General features: G+C 42.7%; 1 protein-coding gene across 1 annotated transcript in view; it reads left to right on the forward strand.

Annotated features, from left to right (window-relative positions):
- Positions 1 to 7,729: 7,729 nt before the first annotated feature.
- Positions 7,730 to 19,659, forward strand: part of EPB42 (erythrocyte membrane protein band 4.2) — a 28,812-nt gene continuing 16,882 nt past the window's right edge. Inside the window, exons 1-8 of the mRNA XM_006831886.1 lie at positions 7,730 to 7,775; positions 8,435 to 8,623; positions 9,379 to 9,612; positions 13,851 to 13,969; positions 15,227 to 15,331; positions 17,461 to 17,638; positions 18,254 to 18,392; positions 18,662 to 18,765. Of these exons, the coding sequence (XP_006831949.1) occupies positions 7,730 to 7,775; positions 8,435 to 8,623; positions 9,379 to 9,612; positions 13,851 to 13,969; positions 15,227 to 15,331; positions 17,461 to 17,638; positions 18,254 to 18,392; positions 18,662 to 18,765 (1,114 nt within the window). The remainder of the gene's footprint in view (positions 7,776 to 8,434; positions 8,624 to 9,378; positions 9,613 to 13,850; positions 13,970 to 15,226; positions 15,332 to 17,460; positions 17,639 to 18,253; positions 18,393 to 18,661; positions 18,766 to 19,659) is intronic.

The following is a 19,659-nucleotide window of genomic DNA, read 5'->3' on the forward strand; positions in this document are numbered from 1 at the left end:
ACCTGTCTAATTGTTCTCCCATCTGCTTTGTTCTTCCATTCCCCTTCCCTACTTGTATATTTCTCCCTCCCCAGCACCCAAACTATCCTGTGTCTAATCCCTGCCCTGTGCTCCACCTTCCCCTCCGTCCCCTCACCCACCCCAAGAGTTATTTCTTACACCTTCTATTCATGCTATCATATGTTTTCATGTTCAATAATGTCAGTTTCTTCCACCTAATTTTATAACATTGGCATTTTCTATCATCTCCATCATTAATTAAAGAAAAAGTAGAGTGGATGAGCTGTTTTTCTTCTTTATTCAGCCTTACTCTTTATTCTTGAGTTCTAATTCAGAAAAATTTGATATTGAGGGAAATTCAAAGTAGGAGTATCCTAAATTTGCCAAGACCTATCTTGGTGCTAAAGGATTTTACCCCCAGAGTGAAAAATGTTCCCAAAGTAGGACACACCTGCAAGCAGAAACTATGGCTTCTCTGTCCCAACAGCTGAGCAAGTGCCAAAACTACAGGCTGCCTTTCACTCAAAGAGAGCCTCAGTGGCCATCTGCCATCAAAGGAATGAAAAGGAAGTGACACCTTTGATGCAAGAGGAATTAAATTGGGGGTAGGAGTGGGGTTGTGAGAAATAAATTCTTAATTATGATCCATCTTCAGAAATAAGGGGTGTCCAGGAAATTGCTAGACCAGACATAGATTGTTGATTAACATATCAAAAGTGGCCTATGCATTTGGAGTATGTGAGCAGGGATGAATTGGGAGAGGGGAAGAACCTGTTTGATGACTAGGAAATTTAAATAAGACTGCTACCATCAAGGGAAAGATTGTTAACCCCATAGTTCTCAGTCAATGAGGAAGGGGAGGAGGGGACTTTCTTGAGCTAGGAGAATAAAATGCTTTGCAAAACACCCACATGGCGTGTCTGACCCTGTCTTCTGGGTTTGGCACCAGATTTTGTAAAATAGAATTTAAAAGCCTCACTCTTGCTAAAATGAGTACAGATTAGATTTCTTGAGTGTTTGTCAGTAAGCACTCATGATAACTCACCAGTGACCTCATAACCAAGAAGGACCTAGGCTGTATCTTGGGTATCCACAACATTTCTCACAGGGCAGTGGGGTGGGGTTGAGGGTAGGGGCTCAGTCTTGTACCTCATCTTGGACTTGGCTGAACATTTTTTTTTTAACTTTTTGTGAATTGAGTGAAGGTTTACAAACAAGATCATCAGTTTTACATTCAACAAGCCATACATTTTGTGTCATCTCAATGGTTGTAACCCCTCCATACAACAACAGTTATCCTGCTTCCTCCCTATGGTTTGTATTTCCATTCCCCCCACCTTCCCATCCCTTTTCAATTTTGTCCTTAGGTAATGTTGCCCTTTTGATTTGAATGACTGACTGCTACATCATTCATAGTGAGCATACCTTACTAGTGTTGTTATCCCCCTCTATACTTTGCTACTGCTGGGCTGAAAGATGGGCCATGAGGGTGAGTTCATTTCCAGACCTGAAGGGTGGTTGAGGGCTATAGTCTCAGGTTCCTCCAGTCTCTTTCTGACTAGTAAGCTTGGTCTCTTTTTTTTCTTGTTTTAAAAATAATTTTGAGCTTTGTTCCACCTTCTTTCCCATTTTATCTAAGACCCACTTTATTTAATGTGATATCTTTCAGAGGAGTTGGTAGTGGTAGCCAGGCACCATCTAGTTCTTTTGGTCTCAGAAGATTAATGTTCCATTAATCTGTTGAACTAGTTGATTCCAAGCCTCTTCAATTCTCATCACTCTTTCTTCCACACATGGCGAGAACAATAGCTGCACCTTAGACGGCCATTTATGAACTTTTAAGATCCCAGATGCTACTCACCAAAGTAGAATGTAGAAAATTGCCTTTGTGGACTATATTATGCCAGTTGACCATAGTCCCCTGAGACTATGGTCCTGAGCCTCCAGGTCCAGCAAATCAATGCTTTAAGATATTTAATAATATCTAAGAAAGTTTCATCATTTTGTCCACTGTATGCTCCACCACATTCATAGTTGTGTTTGCAGGAAAGGTAAGTGCCCATGTACCAATATTCTCTTTCAAACTCTTATGTATTTGTGAGATATATACCATTCTTCCTTCCATACCCATTCAGTATGTGTCTCCATCCATGTTTCTACCTGCAGAACATTGTTTTTCCAAGGTTGCACATATGTCACTATTTACCTCTATTCCCTTTAGCCCTTGCATACCTCACTTCCTGTGTCTTTATCTGTCTTCATTATTCTCTGCCAACCTCCCTTTTGTTGCATGGGGTGTGTTGCCCCACCTGCCACCTGAGTTAACATATGTCTTCCCTCTAGCCAGTGAATTACTCTCCATTCCCTCCTACCCCTCAGAAGCATCAAATATTGTTTCTTTTAGTATGAAAATCTTTTCTTGAGTTTTGACAACAATGATCTCATACAATATATGTTCTTTTGTGATTGACTAATTTCACTCAGCATAATATCCTCTAGGTTCATCCATGTTATGAGGTGTTTCATAGATTTCATCATTAGCTTTCAACATCACATAGTATTCCATTGTGTGTATGTACCAAAGTTTGTTTATCTATTCTTCCATTGATGGGCACTTAGGCTGTCTCCATCTCTTTGCTATTGTGAATAGTGCTGCCATGAACATCTGTGTACACATATCTATTCGTGTCCTGGCTCGTGTCCTACCAAGTAGAATTGCTGGGTCATAAGGTATTTCTAATTCCAATTTTCTGAAGAAGTGCCATACTATTTTCTACAGTGGTTGAACCATTTTATAGTCCCACCTGCTGGAAAGTCCCAGTGTTTCCACACCTCACCAGCATTTGTTTTCTGGGTTTTTTGTTTTGTTTTTTAACTTTGCTATTTTTGCTTTGATTTGCATCTCTCTAATGCCTAATGGGAGTCCTGGTGTGGCAATGTGGGTTAATGTACGAGACTGCAAAGCCCTTTGAACTGCAAACTCAGCAGTTCAAGCTCACCTCAGAAACCCTAGACAGGGTTGCTATGGGTCAATACTGACTCGATGACACTTTACAACAACAACAATGTCTAATGATCATTCTTCATGTTTATAGGGTGCCTGAAGGTCTTTCTTAGTGAAGTGTCTGTTCATGTCCTGTGCCCTTTTTAAATTGGGTTATTTGTCTTTTTCATGTAGAGGTGTAGTTTTCTATAAATTTTATAGATTAATTCCTTTTTTGACATGTCATTGCAAAAATTTTCCCTGGTCTGCGGGCTCCCTTTTTACTCTTTGGGTGATATCTTTGGATACATGTAAGCGCCAGATTTTTAGGAGGTCCCAGTCATCTGTATTATCTTCTACTATTTGTGTGTTTTTAGTAATGTTTGATAGTATATTTATGCCATGTATTAGAGCCCCTAAGTTTGTCCCTATTTTTTCATTGATGATCTTTATAGTTCTCGGTCTTTAAACTACATTGAGTTTGTTTTTGTATATGGTGTGAGATATGAATTTTGTTTCATTCTCCTGCAAATGGATTTCCAGTTTTTCTAGTACCATTTGTTGGTAACTATCTCTTTTCCGTTTAATATATTTTGCCTCTTTGTCAAAGATCAGCTGACTGTATATGGATGGATTTACTTCTGGGTTCTCAATTCTATTATATTGAGCTATGTGTCTTTTGTTGTACCAGTATCAGGCTGTTTTGACCACCATGGCCATGTAGTAAATTTTGAAATCAGGGAGTGAGAGCTTTCCAACTTTGTTCTTCTTAAATAATGCTTTGCTTATCCAGGGTTTCTTTCCTTTCCACATAAAGTTAGTGAACAGTTTTTTTATTTCTTTAAAGAATGTTGTTAGAATCTAGGTTGGGATTGTGTTGTATCTATCGATTACTTTGGACAGTGTTGACATTTTCACAATGTTAAGTCTTCCTATCTATGAACATGGTATATTCTTCCATTTTTGCAACTCTCTTGGTTTCTTGTAGTAGTGTTTTGTAGTTTTCTTTGTATAGGTCTTTTGTTTCTCTGGTTAGATTTATTCCTAAGTATTTCATCTTTTGGGAGGTTATTGTAAATGGTATTTTCCTCATTTCCTTTTCAGAGTTGTGTTTATTAGTAGAGAGGAATCAGGATGATTTTTGTATATTGATCTTGTACTCTGCTACTTTGCTGAATCTTTCGATGAGTTCCGGTGACTTTCTTTTTTCTATGTATAGGATCATATCATCTGCAAATAGAAAGAGTTTTATTTCTTTTTTGCCAAATTGGATGACTTTAATCTCCCTTTCTTGCAGTATAGCTTTGGCTAATACTTCCAACACAATATTGAATAGGAGTGGTGATAAGGACATTCTTGTCTGGTTCCTATTTGCACATGAATACTTTCAGTTTCTATCCACTGGGTGTGATGTTGGCTGTTGGATATGTATATATGCTCTTAATTATGTTGAGGAATTTCCCTTCAATTCCTACTTTGTTGAGCGTTTTTATCAGAAATGAATGTTGAATTTTGTCAAATGCTTTTTCTGCAGTAATCAATATGATAATGTAGTTATTTTCCTTTCTTTTATTTATATGGTAGATTACACTGATTAGTTTTCTAATATTGAACCACCCTTACTTCTAGGGTATGACTCTTACTTGATCATGATGTTTTGTGGGTTTTGTTTTGTTTTGTTTTTTGATACATTTCATTATCATTTTTCTGAATTCCTTCTCAGGCATTTCCAAAGCCTGCCCTACTTCCAATGTGAAATCTAGGTCTACCTCTAGGTCATTTGTTTCAGTCACTTTATCTTGTTTCTCTACATGTGCTTAATAGTCATCTGTTTCTTGGACATATTCAGTAGCTAGCTGTGACCTTAATAATTAGATGAATGTGTGTTGATATTTTATTATGATTTCTGATTGCCTCCAAGTAGATGTGATCAGGAGATGGGCTTCCCTTTTCACTGTTCTTATTACTCAACTAAGAGTAACTATTGCAGGCATTGGCTGCCTACCTGGTTTATGGCAGCCGGTATTGGTTCTTGCCTGGATGGTGGAATTTTATAGGGTGTGATTGTAGCTTGACTGTATGACCACAATTGCTGTCTCTTCTTGGGTAATGTAGGGAGGAAAGAGCCCCGTAAATGTTGTTGTTGTTAAGTACCATTGAGTTGGTTCCGAACTATAGAAACCCTGTATAGGGTTTCCAAGGAGCACCTGGTGAGCTTAAACCACCAATCTTGGAGTTCAAACTGACTTTGCAATCCAGTGCATTAACCAACAGCACCACAGAGGGGACCAAAAAATACCAAAACAGCAACAACAAAAAAGACAAAAAAGAGAGAAGAGAAAAACAAAATTCTGTAGCAAAATATGAGTATGACTTTAATTTCCCTCTCTCAGCTTCTTGCCCTCAAGGCTGCCTGAGAAATTTCAAGATGCCATTGTTGGTCATTATGATGTAACTCAGGATTTAATTTTTAGCCTGTTTCCTTTTTAAATCTGTCTCTCACTCCACAACCTCCGTTCAGGCCTTTTTCCTAGTGATTAACAGTTCAGGACTGGCTGTGGCCATTTTGCTCTGCCATTTGGTTTTAAGGGGATCCTTTCCCTTTAAATTCTGAGCAGATCTGTGAGCATACGTATTAGAACTCTCTGGGGGTGGAGAGGTTGTCTACTTGCTCAAGCACCATCTCTAGTCACCAGAATAGAAGTACACAGCCAGTAAGAGTCCAGTGAACAGAGAAAAAAAGAAAAAAAGAGAGAGAGAATGTCCATACCTTTATCTCTGAGTATGTGTCAGGCGTTAGCTGTGGCTCTGATCCCACCCAGCTCCATCTTGCCCAAGATGGACACTCTGGGAGCCACTGAGGCCAGCCAATCAGAAAATTATAGATTTCTTGTTTCCACTAAAAATTCCACTGGCTATAAGCCTTCAAACTTTCTAAATATTCCTTTATATGTAATTCAGAGTTCTGTGACCATCCCCTGAACCTCCTTCATCTGGTATTCTGTATTATTGCTGTCGGAGGTCCTCACTGCAGTTCTCCCTGATCCATCATCAAGCTTCACCCCTGTATTATTATTATTATTGATATGTTGCTGAATTCTATTGGCTAGGATTTTATTGAGAATATTTGCATCTATGTTTATGAGGGATATTGATCTTTGCCTGGTTTTGGGTATGAGGGTTATGCTTGCTTCATTAAATATATTCAGGCATTTTCCATTCTTTTCTATGTTCTAGAATAGTTTGAGTAAAATTGGTGTCAGCTCTTCTCTGAATGTCTGGTAGAATTCTCCAGGAAAGTAAAGCAAATCTTGACCAAGACTTTTTTGTTGTTGGGAGTTTTTTTTTTTTTTTCAAATTACCTGATCAATTTCTTCTTTTGTTATAGGTCTGTTCAACTTTTCTACTTCAAGCTGTGTTAGTTTAGTTAGATTGTGTTTTTCTAAAAATCTATCCATTGAACATCTTTTGACTTATTTATTCCTTGCTTTTATCTCCCCCCCTCCCCCACCACCACCTCTTTAAAATAAGAATTGACTGATAGGGTTTCATAATACTCTTTGTTCCTGTCCTTGTAGAATTTTTCTGGACTGCATGGTGCTGTGGACTTGGTGAACCTACAAGTGTGTCTGATGCCCTTTCTGGTCCCCATTCTTCTTATCTGTGAAACAGCAAAATTGGACCCACTGATTTCAAAACTAGCTCTAAAAATTATCTGATTGTTTTATAAGAAAATAATGAATAAGGGTGAGAAAGATTCTGAATTTTGGACTGGGACCAGAAAATGAGGTCAATGATTAGAACAAACATTATTCTTACTAACAACAACAATAATAACAGTCCTGTTATGTACCCTGGCAATATTTTATTCTGTTATATATAAGGTATGTATGAGTCGAAGCAAACTTGCCAGCAATTTATAACAACTGTTTGGCACAATGCTAAGTGTATTAGATACATTACTTTATTAAATCCTCATAACAGCTCTGCTGTTCTAAGGAACAGAAAACTGAAGCTCAAAGTGGTTAAGTTAATTGACTAAAGTTGCACAACTGGTAAGTAGTTGAGCCAACGATTTGAATCCTGGTCTCTGACTCCAAAGTCTCTGCTTTGCTTTGCTTTTTTCTAACTTCTTATTGTGAGTTGAGTAAAGATTTACAGAACAGATCATCAGTTTTATATTCATCAATTCATACATATTTTGTTTCATCTAATTGATTACAATCCCTTCAATATCATTTATCCCATTTCCTCCCTGTGTTTCCTGTTTCCATTCTTCCTTCTTTCTTAACTTTCCCACACTTTGTCTTTGGGTAAATGCTGCCTTTTTATATATATATATAATCTCAAATGGTTAATTATTCTAAGGTATGTATACTTCACTGATATTACTGTTCCCTTTATAAACCTGTCTAATGCTTCATTGAAAATTGAGCCATGAGGATGAATTTTCCTTTCCAAACCTTAAGAGTGACTACAGGCCTTAATCTCAGGGGTTCTACCTGTTTCTTATGGTTTTGAGTTTTGTTCCACATTTTCTCCTACTCTATCCAGGACCTTCTATGTGATCCCTTTCAGAGCAGTTGGCAGTGATAGCCAGACATCATCTAGTTCTTCTGGTCTCAGAGTTGTGGAGGCTGAGGTTCACATGGATCATTAGTCCACTGGACTAGTTGTTTCCATCATCTCTGATTTTCTTTACTCTTCTGTTCTCTGGAGAGGGAGAGACCAATAATTACACCTCTGATGGCCACTCGTGAAGTTTTAAAGACCCCCATTGCTACTCACCAAAGTAGGATGAAGAACATTTTCTGTGTGGTCTGTTATGCACATTGACTTTGGTGTCCCCAGAGACTGTGGTCCTGAGAACCTCAGACCCAGCAACTCATTCCCTCATGGTGTTTGGTTATGTCTCACAAGTTTTCATAACTTTGCCTTCTGTATGCTCCACCACACTCAGGGATATTTTGCAGCAAAAGTAAATACACATGTACAAATATCTTCTGTCAATCCTATATATATTTCTGGGTATACTTCCACTCCCTCCTACACCTGTTCAGCCTTTGAACCTATTCATGCATCTACTCATAGATTACCATTGTTGTTGTTGTTAATTGCTGTCCAGTCAATTCTACTCATAGTGACCCTATATGTGTTTCCAAGGAGCATCTGGTGAGTTTGAACCTCTGACCTTGCCATTTAAACTGACCTTGCAGTATAGTGTTTATCCAACAGTACCACACCAGGGTTCCATAAGATTGCCATTATTATAGGATTATATGTATAATAGTATTTACTTCTGTTGCCTTTAACTCTTGCACACCTCCCAGTGTCTTCCCCTGTTTCCATCAGTTTTTGTCAACTTCCTTCTTACAATATATTGCCTTCCCTTTCTACTTCTACTTGTTTTGTTACATTTACCAATTTCCCTGATTTCTGTCATCTTCACAGTAGCTCTGGGTATCAAGAGCTGTGACTTCCAGACAGTAAGAAACAATGAGGAGCACCACACCAAGGCCATCAGCTCCCAGTGCCTAATTGTAAGGAGAGGGCAGCCCTTCACCCTCATCCTGCATTTCCATGCCCCAATCCACACATTTCTGCCTGTCCTGAAGAAGGTGACCCTTGTTGCACAAACTGGTAAGTGGAGCTGAGCCCTTTGGCAGCAATACCAGATTTTCTCATTCTAGCACCCCATCAGAGAAAATGATCCTCAAGGGGCAAATGTCTCATACTGTACTTGGGCCTCAAGGAAGTCCTACCCATGTGGCAGGGCTGTTGCGCAGTTGCCATGAGATACTGTGTATAATAACTATTGCTTATGATGATTCAGGAGTCCTGGTGTGGCACCATAGGATAAACACTGGACCACTAACTGCAAGACCAGCTGTTCAAACCCACCAGCTTCTCCTCAGAAACCCTATACAGGGTCACTATGAGTCGGAACCAGTGTGACAGCACTTTACAACAGTAACATTATGATTCAGAAGCTGCTCGGTAGCATTATCACAAGAAGGTCCCCTTTTCATTGTAACCAGATCAACTTTCTGGAGAAGCCTCAGTGGGATCTAATTGTTATTATTTATTGAATCTGTACTACATGTGAGATTTGGGGCCAAGTACTTTACATGCAATATCTCATTGACTCCTCACATGGGCCCTATGAAGCAGGTACTATTATTTTGCCCATTTTCTAGATTATGAACCTTTTTAGATATAGGTCCACGGGTGCTAATAACCCATCTTCACCCTTTATACCTCCGTAGACATACTCCTGGATATTCTTTCTACCCCAAACCAATTTACATCTCTTCCAACTTTGTAACACTCTAACTTTATTACTCTGAGTTGTAGTCAAAAAGTCAAATGATAGGTTCATCACTATGTGTCTGCAGGAGAGCAGCCTTCCAAGGACAATAGGACTAAAGTCACATTCCCCATCTCCAGTCTGGGCGATCAAAAGTGGTGGAGTGCAATGGTAAAGGAGAGAGATGCCCAGTCCTGGACCATTGCTGTGACGACGCCCGCAGATGCCATTATTGGCTATTACTCACTCCTGCTGCAGGTCTCTGGCAAGAAGAAACACCCACTGGGCCAGTTCATACTGCTCTTTAATCCCTGGAATAAAGGTAAGTTTGGGACTGGATCATCATGAACTCCAGCACTAAGGTACAGCTGTGACAGGGAGCTGATGCCCCAGGCCCTAGGGCAACTCATTCGATGTTATTGCTGGTGCCTTCTTGCTGGAAGGATAGTTTGTTAGATGTAGGGACTTGTCTTGGTGTCACTAATGGAAGAAATAAATCGGGACTTCTAACTTAAAGCAAAATCTTCTCTCACCACTCAGCCCTGGTGCTGACTCAGGCTGTTTTGATCACAGAAATAGAGACTCACTGAAATCACTTTATGGAAAGAGATTTTTTTTTTTTTTTTTGTAAGAGTACAGGGGCAAGACAGTGTTTCTCTGCTATTCTTAAGGTTTTCATTGACTAATCATTTGGAAGTAGTTTGTTACTCCTACTTCCTAGTCTGTCTTTGTCTGGAAGCTCCTCTGAAACTTGTCCACCATGGGTGACCCCGTTGGTATTTAAAATAGCTTCCAGAATCACAGCAACTGATAAGCCACCACAGTACAACAAACTGACAGAAGAACTGGATTAAGGTGCATCTGACCTAAGCCATGGTATTTTCAATAACCTCATATGCATGTGAAAGCTGGACAGTGAATAAGGAAGATCATAGAAGAATTGATGCTTTTGAGTTATGGTGTTGAAGAAGAATATTGAAAGTGCCATGGACTGTCAAAAGAACCAACAGATCTGTGTTGGAAGAAGTGCAGTCAGAGTGCTCCTTGGAAGCAAATATGGCCAAACTTCATCTCTCATACTTTGGACATATTGTCAGGAGGGACCAGTCGCTGGAGAAGGATATCATGTTTGGTGAGGTGGAGGGTTAGAAAAAAAGAGGAAGAGAAAGACCCCCAATGAGGTGAATTGGCCAAGTGGCAGCATCAATGGGCTCAAGCGTGGCAATAGTTGTGAGGTTGGCCCAGGATCAGGCAGTGCTTTGTTCTGTTGTACATAGGGTTGCTATGAGCTGGTACCGACTCGATGGCACCTAACAGCAACAGGAGCAAGAACTGCAAAGTTCTTTAGGAATTACGGCAGCCTGAGGAATGCACCTCTCTCTTTCTCTTTGGGTTCCCTTACTCTGCTGACAGTATGAATCTAGGCTTTGTGAGATTTGAAGCCTATGTAATTTGAATAGCCTTCTTTTAAAAAAAGAATATAAAGTTTTGAATGGCTAGTACTCCTCCCAGAAATTCATGGGTAGAATTCTAGTCTTCCATAGGGGAGAATCCACTTGTTGCCAGTGAATTGGTTCTGACCCATAGTGACCCTATAGGTGAGAGTACAATGACTGTATAGGATCTCCAAAGTTGTGAATCTTTATGGGAGCAGACTGCCACATCTGTCTCCCAAAGAGTGCCTACTGATTTCAAACTGCCAGCCTTTTGGTTAGCAGTTGAGCACTTAACACTGTGCCACCAGTGATCCTCTCTCGCCAATGCAGTTCAGGTGCAGCCACCATCTATATGTCAGCAGAAATGTGTGTGTTGCTAAGATGCTGAAGAGGTTTCAGTAGAGCTTCTAGACTAGGAATAAAAGCCTGGCTATCTACTTCTGAAAACTGGCCTCCAAAAGCCCTGAGGATCACAACAGTTGGATCTGCAAGCAATCATAGGGATGGTGCAGGACTGGTGATTTGTCCTATTGTACATTGTGCCACCATGGATCAGAGCTAGTCAACAATGGCTAACAACAATAACAACAGCAAGGTTCCTCCCAGGCTTTGATGGGGCTGTACCAGTGAGGGGCTCTGAAGGTTCAGCTTCATCAGCTTCACAAAAAATCTACCCCAAGTCTGTCTTCTAGTTTCCTCTCTCAACTTCTCTCCACCTGTTTGGTCAGTAGCTCAGCCAGCCTATGAGTGTGCTGCCTTGGGGTCAGGTGTCCTCCAGTGGCCATCTCTGGCAAAGAGCAGCCCTAGCAGTGACTGGACTATTTTATCTAGAAAGAGCCATTGGTTTTTATTGACCCAATGTCTTCTCTATCTCTGCATTCTAATGACTCTTTCCTTTTCAAATCTGCCAACATCTACTGTAGTCTCCTGAGCTCCCTGAAATCTTCTTTGGAGGAATGGGGAACATTCCTCTCCCTCTCCTACCCCAGACAATAAGCACACAGGCCTCTTCAAGAGTTTTAGCACCAGCCGAGAAGGAACCCTTATTACAAGGTAGGGCTGCAAAAGAGGAGCAAACATGGAAAAGTAAAAGGGATCTTCCCAGGTTTCTACAAGTCCCATTCTTGGAAATGGGACTTTCCCAGATTTGGAAATGCACATAATATAATGAAAATGAGAGTTCTGTTTAAGAACCCCATTTCCTTACTTTCATTCTCTATGGTACATGAATCTGTGGATTCTGCCTTTCCACTTCTCTTACCTCGCTAGAATGGGGTTCTCCAGTTCTCTCCTTCAGGAGGCCACCCCCATTCTCAATTCAAGCCCTTCTTTCCTGCTCCAAAGTGGAACAATCGGTGGAAACTAATGTCCATTTATGGGGGCAGTGATGACTCTGTGGTAGGATTCTCACCTTCTATGTGGGAGACCTGGATTGTATTCCTGGTCACTGCACCTCCTGTGCACTTCCCACTTGTCTGTTGTCAGTGGAGGCTTGTGTGTTGCTATGATGAACAGGTTTCAGCAGAGCTTCCAGACTGAAAAAAGGTCTTGTGATCTACTTCTGAAAAACAGTCAATGAAAAACCCTATGGAGTACAACGGTCCAATCCATAACCAATCATGGGGATAGTGCAGGACTAGGCAGTATTTTGTGTTATGTGCATGGGTTGCTATGAGTTGGGGCCAACTCAACAGCTGCTAACAACAACAATGTCCCCTGGATCCAAGTGGATAAGTGTGAATTCTGTGCTCTTTCAACTTCAAGGAGACCCATGGCATTCCACATACTGGAAGAAAAATCCTAAAGCCATTTCCCGCACAAGCTGAGGCTGTTGTGTACCTGCCTGGCTGACTCTGGGTCCACTCCCAGTGCCTCCAGCCAGAACAAAGACACAGCAAAGACGATTGTAAAACAATGCTCAGTGCAGAGGGAAGCCACAATCTTGACTCATTTCAGGAGTCTTGTTTTTGGTCTCAGCTTGCATGGACCTGCTGGGTAAGGCCTCTCTGTGTAAAGGTGTGTGGAGGTGTCTGCCTGGTAGGGTTGAGTTGTTGGCGCTGATCATTTACTAGGTAATGAAGCGATTTTCAGAGATCATCTGGCATCTCGGTCCCATCTTAGCATACTTAGACATAAGACTCTCCTAGATTCAAAAGGAAAATGTATATCATGTAATGAAAATCAGGGTCCAATTCATAAACTGGGAAGTTTATAAAAAAGGGACACACCCTGGAGAGAGGAGAAGGCTGCTACTATCTGTGCTCTCAACATCTACTTCCTGAACCCTGCAGATCTTGGGATCAATATCACACCTGGGTTTAAAGTGATTTCCAAAGAAGTGATGTTGAACTAAATTCATGGAGATGCCTTGAGTTGGAGGGTGAAGGTAGAAGACTCCTTGGACACACAGTTCTGTAAGATCAGGACTAATCTGTTCAGGGCTTTTTCACTTCTATTATTTCAACCTTCTGTTGCCTTGGGTACCCTCGTCCTAGAATCTAGGGGACCCAAGAAAGATGCAGTCAATAGCTGCACTGTGTGATTTGGGACTTCTTCTCTTTCTAGTCCCCAGGAGCCAGTTTAAAAATCCCTCACTCCACTTACCTACCTACCAAGTGCAGAGTTCCACAAAAGCTCCCTGCTTCCTAGAGTGAGGAATGTCCTTAAAAGCCTCCACTTTCCTCCTGGTCCCAAACCTGTGGACTTCCATGTGCCCTCCCTTGGGTGAGGAAAACAGGAGCAAACAGACCGTGGAAATCATGGGTTCACTTGGACACATCCAGTGTTCTGGCTTCCATTCCACCCAGATCCAGCACTCCCTCTAAATCTCTCTTGCACCCACCCTGCCAATCTATGATTGTTTTTTCTGAAACACTTGTTTGCTGCAACTTTCTTTGGAACAACTAGGCATTTGACAGTCTGCCTGGTTGACCATGATGGCTGTGCCTTGGTTAATTCAGAGACTCTAGCCCCCTTCACCAGTTCTCCACCAGTGAGAAGGCCAGGTCCCAGTGGTTCTAGAGTGAGGAGTTCTGCCTGCAGCCAAATCTGACCCACTGAGCAAGGAGAGCAGAGGCCCTGGATATGGAGGGCAGACCTAGAACACCACCCTGCTTCTCACCAGACGATCCCGTGTTCCTGGAGAATGAGGCTCTACGCGAGGAATACTTGTTGAACCAGAATGGCCTCATCTACTTAGGCACGTCTGACTGCATCCAGACAAAGTCCTGGGACTTTGGCCAGGTATTGGGGGCCTCCAGATTGGGGACAGGGCAGGGACTATCCTATAACTTTCAGTGTTCAGGCCAGAGCTGGCAGGTCCACTAGCCTCTGGTCTTGTGGCAATTTCTTTAGTTAATTTCAACTTTGTGGTACCTTTCTTTCCTCAAGTCATTGTCAGGCCATCCTTGATGGCTACCACAGTTACCTTCCTAAAAACTGAGGCAAATCAAATTTCTGTTGTCTCCTCATTGTCTACAGGATAAAAACAAATCTTCTGGCTTGTCACATAAAACCCTTCACAACCAAGTCACTATGTTTCTTCCCCCAGTGCTCCAGCTCCTCCATATCCCTTTAATACACAGACTGAATGATCCCTCTGTCTAAAGGAGCTTTTCCGTCTTTATCCCCTGGAACATGCCACTGTCTGTGTTGTCTGTTCTGTGTTGGTATTGCTGCTAGAGTCCTTGCCACATTACTATATTCTCAGTGGTGTAGGTCTATCTTAGTTGTCTAGTGATGCTGATAAGAAGAATATCACAGTGGGTGGCTTCGATGAACAGAAATTGATTTTCTCACAGTTTAGGAGGCTAGAAGTCTAAATTCAGGCATCAGCTCTAGGGGAAGGTTCTGTCAGTTCTGGAGTAAGGAAGGTCCTTGTCTCTCTTAGTTTCTCTTCCTTGGTTCTTTTGTGTGGTTAATGTTTCTCCGTTGTGTTTCCTTGCTTCTGTGTTGCATCTGTTCTTTGCATATCTCCAAAATGATTGGCTTAAAACACACCCTGCACTGATATGGCCTCATTAATATAAAATAGAAAATCCCATTCCCAAATGGGATTACATCCACAAATCTAGGTGTTGAAATTGATAGCACATATTTTGGAGGAACAAGTTCAATCCACAATGGTGTCCCTTTCCACTCCTAAACTGTGGTCTTCCATGATCAGGAGCTGTATCTGCATTCTCCACACCTGGATCAATGCTGGCTGAAGCAGCAGGCACTCAATAAATATAAAACAACAGAAACAAAATGAAAGGACATAGCCCTTGTTCTCAAGGGTTCACACCTTACTGGGTGGGGAGAATCAGCAAAGGACTGAACTGTCTGAAACAGAATCCAGGGGGCACAATGGAAGGGAGGAGAAGCCAGAACTCCGGGAAGGGACCAGGAGGTAAGGGAGGAAGGGTGGAATCTCAGCAAAGGACAAGATGACAGGGCTGTCTTTCGGGGTGAATACCTGAGCTGGAGACCCTTCATCATGGCCCTGTCTGGTCCTTATAGTTCGAGAGACATGTCATCGACCTTAGCCTGGGCTTGCTGAGCAGAAACAAGCAGGTGAAAGAGTGGAGCAACCCGATGCATGTTGCCCGGGTATTGGGCGACTTGGTGAGTGAGGAGTGGGGGGAGGCCAAAGTCGGGAGGAAATGAGACAAGAACCCTCCCACAGATCTGCTTCACCTCAGTTGTCCTGGAAATCTTCTCCTCCGGGGCTGTGGGAGACAGTTCGTGGAGAAAGGTCTGAGTGAGGAGGAGAAAAGGACAGGTGATGGCACCCACCAACCAGAAAACCAGAGTCCTAGTGCGGCGCTGTGGGATAATGCACTAGACCGCAAGGTCAGTTTGAACTGGACCACAAGGTTGATGCTTCACATTCACCAGCCACTCCTCAGAAACCCTATTGCTGTTGTTACGTGCCGTGGAGTCAGTTCTGACCCACAACGACCCTGTACAGGATTTCCGAGGCTGTAAATCTTTATGGGAGCAGAAAGCCTCATCTTTCTCCCGTGGATCAGCTGGTAATTTCGAACTGCTGACCTTAAGGTTCACAGCCCAATTCGTAACCACTACGCTACCAGAGCTCCTTCAGAAACACTATACAGAGTCTCTATTAGTCAGAACGGACTCGAAGGCACTTAACAACAACAAACCAGAAAACCAGATGCTGTTGAATCAATTCTGACTCATGACTATGCAGAGTAGAATGACTCCATTCAAGGCCCTGAACTTTCAGAATCAGATCACCAGACCTTTCTTTCAAGGTGCCTTTCTCAATAATGGGTTTAAACTGCCAACGTTTTGGTTCGTAGTTTAGGGTTTAACTGTGTCACTCAGGGACTCTTATTTTTATAACACCCACAGAGGCAAGAGAAACAAAGGGAGACATCATCTTTCAGGACTGGGTGGAAGACAAAATCCAAGGGCTCTTCTAAAAGGGATCACATTAGAAGGTCCTAAGTAAATAGAGGTAAAATATGGAACAGAATTCAAAATTATATATATAAGACCAGATTTACTGATCAGAAAGAGACTGAAGGACCCTGAGATTGTGGCCCTTGGTCACCCTTTAGGTCTGACACTGGACTCACCCTCATGGCTCAATTTTCAGCTAAGCGGTAGATAGGTATATAGGTTGGGACAACAACACTAGTAAGGTGTGCTCACCATGGAATGATCAACCATTCAAGATCAAAATGGCAGCATTTACTTGAGGACAAAGTTCAGAAGAGTTAGGAAGGAGGTAGAATAGAAACAAGAATCACAGGAAGTAAGATAAATGATACTACACGGAGGGGATTGCAATCATTGAAATGAAATAAAGTATAAGATTTGTTGAATGTAAAACTGATCATCTATTCTGTAAACCTTCACTCAACTCATAATAAAAAGTTAAAAAACAAAACAAAACCAAGAGCTAAAATTGGCCTTGATTTCCTCAGAAGACTCTTCCTTCTCCCAGTCTCCTCTCCTTAGCCCCAGTCTGAGAGGGAGAGGTTGTTGTTGTTAAGTGCCGTCAAGTTGGTTCTGACTCACAGTGACACAGTGTAGGGTGCTGGTGAGTTTGAACCGCTGACCTTGAGATTCAAATTGACCTTGTGGTCAGTCGAGTGCTTATCCTACAGTGCCATACCAGGACTCCGGAAGGACAGGTAGGGTCCATTTTACCCAGTGTTTTCTGTTAAGGTGGTTAAAGGGATGTTTTTATTTCTAACGTATTCCCAGGAATATCCAGACCATGACAGTAGCTTGGCCCTTTCCCACAATCCCTAAAAGTATTTCACAGGAGTAACATGCTCCCATTTTCCCTTGAAGGGAAACTCTGGATATCCCTCTGAGACACAATGGGGGAAGCAAAGACTAAATAGGCCTCAAGTACACAGGTTCAAATGACCTCAAAGGAGCCAGGGTTCAGGAAGTTAAGAACCCCTGAGACTAACTCCTAATGACTAGGGGGCACAGGGAGGGGCTACTATCACACTATTCTTTGTGGCTTGAGCTCTATGGTCAAATTGTGCCCAAACCCCTGCTGTTGAAGGGCTTGTTAAAAAGGAGGATTCCTAGACCCCACCCCTAGAGGTTATCATCCAATGGGTTTAGGGTGGAGTCCAGGAACATGCATAATTCACAGATATCAGGTGGTTTTGATGCATGTGGTCTGTGCACTATGTCTGAAGACCCACCAGGAAGCTATGGTGCCTGTGGGACTCACACTAACATCCACGCATTTTCCCAAACAGCTGCATGCTTTCAAGGAGAAGTGTGTCCTGCCTATTCCACAGACCCAGCTCACTCAGGAAGAGGCCTTACTGACCAAGCTGTGGGGCAGCGTGCCCATCCTCCGACAGTGGCTCACAGGTCAAGGGCGGCCTGTGTATGACAATCAGGCCTGGGTATTGGCCGCTGTAGCATGCACAGGTACAGAGAAGGCCTGCCTGCCACACCACAGGTCATCTTGGCTACTGTCCAGAGGGCCTGCCCTTTCTCTCAGGCTACCCTTTGGTCACCAATGTGGAAGAGACAGCTTCTCCATAAAGCAAGCACAACCTCCACTCTCACCCACCTTCATCTCAACCATAACTGGTTCAGATGCACCATCTAGTCAAGAGCCCAGCTACTTGTCCCAGGCACCTCCTCCCAACCAACTTCTTTTCCCCTTAACAAAATTGGGCCCACCTGTCAATTCTGCTCCTGACCTCACATTTCCCTGAAACTTTCCCTCACCTGTCCCAGTACAGTAAGCCCCCAGTGCTCTGTTATAGATTCTGCAACCTTTGCCCTGTTAATATACTCTGTGTTGCTATATCACTTGTTTTACCTTATTTATCAGTCTTTATATGTCCTGTTCTTGGGGGCTCTTGGGAGTCTTGAGTGCTAACTTCCTGGTAACTGTGCCCCTCTTCCTTCCACGATGTCACCTAGCATTTAAGCTAGGGCCTGCCCAGGGGAGGCCCTGATAATTCTAGAGTTACAGACTGCCCCTGTTCCAGGCCTCTCTGGCACCTGCTGACACTCTGCCCCTATTCCATGTAGTGCTGCGCTGCCTGGGAATCCCTGCTCGAGTAGTCACCACCTTCAACTCAGCCCAGGGCACCGGTGGGGAACTGCTTGTAGAGGAGTACTACAGTGAAGAAGGACTTCAGAATGGAGAAGACAAGAGAGGCAGAATCTGGTGAGAAGCTCAAAGGGGTAAGGTCCCAGACCAGGAAGGGCTCTAAACCCATGAGGTATAACCTCATGGGAACCCCCAACACACCACTTGGCACTAAGAATAGGCCTTCAAGACTCTTGGAAGCAGGACACTGAAGACCAGTTGTCCTAGGAGTTAAGCAGCCATTTCACAAAGCACCCTCTCATCCCCATGGCAATAAGAGCCTTATTAGTCTGAATCTCTAGAGCTTCTTTTTCTCCCACTTAAATTTTTCCCTTTGCTACTTTCAGGATCTTCCAGACCTCCACAGAATGCTGGATGACTCGTCCTGATTTGCCCCAATATTATGGTGGATGGCAGATTCTGTACTCAAGTCTTCCTAAAGGAGGTGAAGGTAAAGCCTGGAGTTGGGACCAGGATAGGAGGCTGGACAGACCTCACCATGTGTGCAAGGCAATTGGGATCTTATAAACCATGCTGACCTAAATATGAGAGCACCTAGAAGTCATAACACTGAACAATGATGGGTTGTCAGATCAAACCCAGAGCATCAGCAGAGCTGGCAGTCTCATTTAGTATCTGTGTCCTTTCTGTTCTTCAGAAGAGCCAAGAGCTGAATGAGGCACTTGGAGAGGAAGTAGGAGCAGTGAGTGCTCCAAAGACTGTCTACATCTTCAAAAACAGGAGAATCAAAATGAATGATGCTAGCCCCACTGAATACTGAACTGATGCCAGCAGGCTTAATTAATGGAACAAAGGTAGATGAGATGAGGTAGAAACGGTAGTTCATCCATTTTAGATGAACAGGGCAGAGAGTTGAGTCTTAATGAAGGACAGAGGATCTTGAGATGCTGGTGCTGGTGGATGTGCTGAGTCTGGAGATTCTAAAGGTGGGCTTTCTGGGGACTGTTGGTGAAGGGATATCAGGATAGATAGGCTGAAGCCTAAGAAGGAATCTCTGGGAAGCATAAAAAGATGGCTCTTCCTCACTCAGGAACAGAGCTATAACAGAGCCTGGGTCATAGTAAGTAAAGGTAGTTATTGTTGTTAGGTGCCATCGAGTCGGTACCTACCCATAGCCACCTTATGCACAGCAGAACAAAACACTGCCTGATCCTGGGCCAACCTCACTACTGTTGTCACGTTTAAGTCCATCAATGCTACCAATTGGCCAATCCATCTCATTGGGAGTCTTCCTCTTTTTCTCTGAACCTCCACCTTACCAAACATGATATCCTTCTCCAGTGACTGGTCCCTACTGACTATATGTCCAAAGTATGAGAGATAA

The sequence above is a fragment of the Chrysochloris asiatica genome, unplaced genomic scaffold (assembly GCF_000296735.1).
Source record: "Chrysochloris asiatica unplaced genomic scaffold, ChrAsi1.0 scaffold00004, whole genome shotgun sequence".
Taxonomy (NCBI): domain Eukaryota; kingdom Metazoa; phylum Chordata; class Mammalia; order Afrosoricida; family Chrysochloridae; genus Chrysochloris; species Chrysochloris asiatica.